This window comes from Cariama cristata, unplaced genomic scaffold (genome assembly GCF_000690535.1).
Source record: "Cariama cristata isolate BGI_N322 unplaced genomic scaffold, ASM69053v1 scaffold34381, whole genome shotgun sequence".
Classification (NCBI taxonomy): Eukaryota; Metazoa; Chordata; class Aves; order Cariamiformes; family Cariamidae; genus Cariama; species Cariama cristata.
Window position 1 is genome coordinate 394 of NW_009598140.1, and position 5,212 is coordinate 5,605.

Genomic DNA, 5,212 nt, shown 5'->3' on the forward strand with positions numbered 1-5,212 from the left:
ATCATCTTTTCATTACTACTCCAAGCATGACAGTGCCATGCAAAACCACTCTGAAAAGTATACCATGTCCTACATAAGCTGTGACTATGTCTTCTCTGATCTTGGCAAGACCTCATGTTACGATATAGTTATTCATATGGCATTACAAGACCCAAGCAGATGGAGCTAATTTCAAGAAGTCTAAATCGGGTACTTCACATATGAGGTGCTCCACTGAAGATAGCACAAGCTGGGAGAGAGCAGCACTTCAGGAAATAAGCTGTAAGAATTTCAAATCAGGCATCCTACAATGAACAGGCAACTTTGAAAACCTCATCAACTGAAAGCCAAGAGTGTTTAACATAGGATACTTACAGGTAGCGTGGTCCGGTGCCAAGCAGAAGCTGCTGTAGGATCACTTGCATAGCTCCTGCGTGTTAGCAGTTCAGACGCACTTAAGCTACTTTTGGTCCTTCGGGACCCCAGTTCAGGGGCACTCCAGGAATTGGCCGTGGCACTGGTCCTTGCTGAGGTCTGCTCCAGGGAGCTTGTTCTTGCACTGTTCCCTTCTATTTCTGAGAGGTCCACTGAGGACCTGCACATGTTTGTAGTACTGGAAGCTGCACTTTTCTCCACTTTGGTTTGAGAGTCCTCCAGGGAATGTAAGCCTTGTCTTGTTCTCCAGGAACTTCTCACAGTGACATGTTTTGTTTCGGATGAAGCTGCATCTGAAGAACCATGGGTCTTCCAGCTGATGGTCTCTGAAGGCAGCTCACTGCTTCTCTCTGTGAGTTCAGAAGTTTTTATCATAATGCTGCTTCTGGAGACCACTGTTTCTGCTTTACTTCTCGGTGCTGCCTCTCCAACTGTGTCCATCTCAGATAATTTCAGAGCACACTTATTAATAGATATCTCAAAGGGTGTGGAGAGATTGTTTGTTATTGGTGAAGGCTCATTTGGAGCAACTCTGATGTTGCTGGTGGTAACATGCCTTTCCTTTGCTGCTAGATCTGCACTGGTCCTTGCAGCTGTTGGCTCAGAAGGGAAGATTGTGATGCTGCTTGTCATTTTATTTGTTACCATTTTAAAAACAGACTTCTGTTTTTCTGACTCTGCCTCAGAAACAGTACCTCCCATGACTGCCTTCATATCCTTTTCAACAATTGCAGGTTTAATGACAGCTTTTGATCTCAGAGCTTCTCTCGGGCTGAACAACCTTCTGGATTTAAATCCTCCAGTGCTGGCATCTGATGGTTTTATACACTTGGTAGAGTCTTCATCATTTACAGTGTTTTTGTCATTTTCAAAAAGTGATGCTCTAAAAACTCCCCTGGAATTGGAGAACTGCTTGGAACTGGCTTTCTTTCTTGTCTCCAAATCTGAGTGGTTGGTTGGTTTTTTGCTTCTTCCCAATTCTTCATCTGAATTAAGTTTTTCCTGGTTACTCTGGATGGTTTTGGAGTCCATTTTTAAGCCAGCATTTACATGATCCGTTGCTGAAGTTGAAGACTGCTCTGTGTCTTCTTTATCAAGACCTGTGAGAATCTGCAGAATGTCTTCCTGACTCCTGGAGCGATGAGAACACTTTGTTAGTGGTGAAGGCTTCGCACTTTCAAGTGATGTGTCTGTGAACTCTTTTTCCTGGGAGATTATTGCTCTTTTAGCCCTCCCCTCTGAGGGCTGTCTGTGTGATGCAGCAACAGTGTTAGCTGCTTCCACTTTAGAGCCAGTGGAGTCCGACGCCGACAGATGGGAGGAGAGGTGGTACCTGTACGCCGAAGCTGTGCTGTTGGAAGAGGTGTGATTACCCCTGGTGAGCAGCGTGTCCCCTGAGCAGTCACGGATTTCAGCTTTACTTGTTTTCAGCTTCTCAGCCAAAGAAGCCACTGATTCTCCTCTGCTTGACTTCTCATCCTGTGCATCAGCACCTGTTTGGCAGTTGCCACGGAGCACCTGAGATGGCTTTTCAGACTTGGATCTCAGGCCTGTGTCACCAACAGGTTTGGAAGGTGCTTTCCAAGATTTCTGCTCCTGTGCAGCAGGAGGATATCGGCTGAGGACAGATGGCTGCTCTTTTGATCTTTTCCCCTCATTCTGCGTGACGCAGCCTTCCTTCTGACCAGAAGAAAAAGTGGAAACTAAAGATTTCTCTTCCAGTCTTTTTGTATCTGTCACAGCAGTGTCTGAAAGGGCAGATGCACCAGATGCTTTTCCTGCTTTTCTGTTCATTAAGCTTGGACTGGGCACCTGCTTACCACTGTGGCCGTAGCTGTCGTTACTGACAGAGAAATCTCTGTTCCTTGCTCTTTCCCGGCGCTGTTGCGGTGAGAGCTCTCTTGGCTTGTGCTTGGCAGCTGTCAAATCAGCTGTGACACCTCTGTATTTAGGTCTGTCATGTTTTCCCCTGCTAGAAAAGCTTGTATCTTCATTTTCGACCTCCCCATTCTCCAGATCTTTCTGTTTCTTTATTTGCATTTTTATTTCTTCTAACTGACCCATTAGGAGTTTGTTTTTATTCTGTTCACTCAAGTAACTGTCTTGCAGGTCATTGTTTTTGGCTCTCATTTTTTTAAGTTCTTCTTCTAAAGATTCAAAACGTTTGATCTGAGTTTTAAGTTTCTCGATTTCTTGGGTGAGATCTTTCACTTTGTTGTCTTCCTGATTTTTATTCTTTTGATTTTCTGATTTATTCCTGGTTTCATTTTCTACATGTTTCAGGTAATCCACACTTCCCTTCCTCCTGGTCTCCTTAGAGGGCAACGCAGAAGTCAAGTCATCTTCAATTCTCAAATCATTTCTGTCCAGGAGATTATTTGATGACCTTTCTAGCAAGTTGGATGCATTTCTAGTTTGATCTGCCCTATTTAGTTTATTGTTTTGTTCTAGTTTCTGTGTTAGCTCCTGGATTATTTTTTCATTCTGCTTTTCTCTTTCATTAAAATGTTTTCTTTCAGTGATAAAGCTCAGTGCTAAGGATTTCAGTTTTTCTAACTCGCCCGTTAAGCTCTGCTCAGTTTTATCCAGCCTGTCCTCAGATGCTTCCAGTTCTTTCACTTTCACTCTAAGTATTTCTAATTCTGTAGATATCTTTTTGGTCAAGTTCTTTTCTTCATTGAGGCTAAGACACAGCTGCGTACAGTCGTTCTTGCTCCTGCCAAAGGCCTCCTCCAGCTTCTCCAGCTCTGCCATTCTCTTCTGAAGGTGTTCGATTTCTGACTTCAGCTCTCGGGTGAGGCTCTCTTCCTCTTCAAGTTTTTCTTTCATTAACCGGCAAAGTTCTTCAGCCTTCCTAATTTCTTCATCCTTGCCTTCAATCTTCAGCACTCTTTTCCGCAGGGCTTCAACGTCAGCCAGCATGCTGGAGTTGCTGCCTTCTGCCTGGATAACTTTGTCCTGGAGGTCAAGCAGCTCATCCTCTGCTTTCTGCAGATTTTTGGTTGCTTCCTCCAGTTCATCAAGGCGGCGACTGAGACTCTGCAATTTGAATCGCAGGTGCCGATTTGAGGTTTCCTTGTAGCCTGTAAATTCTGCCATGTTTATTTTTTGTTCCTTTTAGGTGAAAGCTTTGCTTAGTCTGAGTGAATGGCGTGGTCTTTAACAACTTGCGTATTCCTGGTACGTTACCGTTTCTTTGAACTGAGGCAATCTCACCCTGAAAGAAAAAATGCTTAAAATCAATATAGAGCTCCAAATATAAATATTCTCACTGTATAAGTTGTTAGACTATAAATGTTTATATAAATAACTTTTTCATTAATCACATTTCTGAGTGCTAAATTACGAGAAATGAAACTGCAGAGAAAAGCCACAGTCCATTTACTTTGGTTATATCGGGTTTCCAAAAATAGCCTGTTCCCAATAGCTGAGGGAAGGAAGTGCTCTCCTCTGCTGGTCTGCACAGGTGGTGTGTGCACAACTGGCAGATCCTCACCCCAGTGCTCAACAGTCAGTACAAGCTGCCCACGTACAAGCTCTTGGGCTGCGGAGGTTCACGCACATGCAGGACTCGGATGCCTGCACAGAGACATGCCCACGCAGCAGACACCGCTCTTTTCAGCACTACACCAGTCTCCTGAAGACGCCTTAGAAGTGAAGATTCAGGAACCATAAACAAGACCTGGAAACTAGATAATGCAGCCCCCAGCCACTGAGGAGGGGGCAAGCCCCCACACACCCAGCTTGCAGATGGAAGGTGCGAGAGCTTCTGCCAGCTGGCACTGCCCATTGCTGCCAGTATTTCTCCTGCAGCCCAGGCTGCTCGGCAGAAATCTTCACCTGGGTTGTAATCACATCCTGGTGCCACTGTGCCAGTGGAGTTTCACGTTTCTCCCTCCTGTTTCAAAAGCTGTCGCTGCCCGCTGCTGCCACCCCCTCGCCCACCCAGGAGATGAGCAGTTGCAAATGCTTATGCCTCTCCTCATTGCTGCTGACAATGAACACTGATTATAGCAGACGGGCATGCTCTGACGCACTAAATGTAGATCTCTTACAGCTCAGAGGTAGCAGGGCTTTTTTTTTAAACAGCAGCCCCTCTGTGCTCAGCTGGGAGCAGCGGGGAGGGGGACCTCAGCAGGCCAGAACGGCTGCTGGGAGGATAAAGTCCCTCTTTGGCACTCGGCACTAGCATCGTCCTGTTCTGGGCCTCAGGCATGTCCCCAGTGTGTGCAAGGGCTACTGCAAACTTGAGGGGAGGGTGGTGACTGCAGCTCTTTGACCTGTGCCCTCACTCCGGCTGTCTGCCTTGAAAGACTAGGCCTCCAGCATTTCTGTGGAGCTCCCTGCAGAGGAAACACTCAGGAGTTTCCTATTTCATAGCGCCAAGAAGAGAAGAGCAGGATGTGGGGAGGAGACAGCGCCAGTACGGGAGACGGCAGTGCCTGACATGAAGCCTTTAACTGAAGGTGATTCATTTCCTGCTGGGTGGGGAGCCTGGGCTGCCAGCAGGCACCCACCACGCACACCAGGCACCCCACAACCCCTCTCCTCAGGGACTTCCCTCACTCAGGGGGTGGGGGGGCGTCACCAACCTATTTGCTTGGCCTCATGCACCTCAGGCAGCTGAAAGAAGCACCGCAAAGAGCACCTGGAGAGGAACCTCAGCACCTGGTGCACAGCGGTGCGCCTGGCCTTGGCCACACGCCTGTCCCCTCCCTCACCACCATGATCACATCCTGCTCCTGGGCCACCCTCCCTCACGCTGCTGCGTGGCTCTCTGCGGACAGGACAGGCTGCT

General features: G+C 47.3%; 1 protein-coding gene across 1 annotated transcript; it reads right to left on the reverse strand.

Moving 5' to 3' along the window:
* Positions 1–824: 824 nt before the first annotated feature.
* Positions 825–3,513, reverse strand: LUZP1 (leucine zipper protein 1; the record flags this gene model as incomplete). Its single annotated transcript, XM_009709172.1, has 2 exons — positions 2,263–3,513; positions 825–2,226 (listed from the first exon to the last, which is right to left on the reverse strand). Coding segments are annotated over exons 1-2 (2,653 nt in total), but the record flags the coding sequence as incomplete, so codon positions are not given.
* Between the last annotated feature and the right edge of the window lie 1,699 nt (positions 3,514–5,212).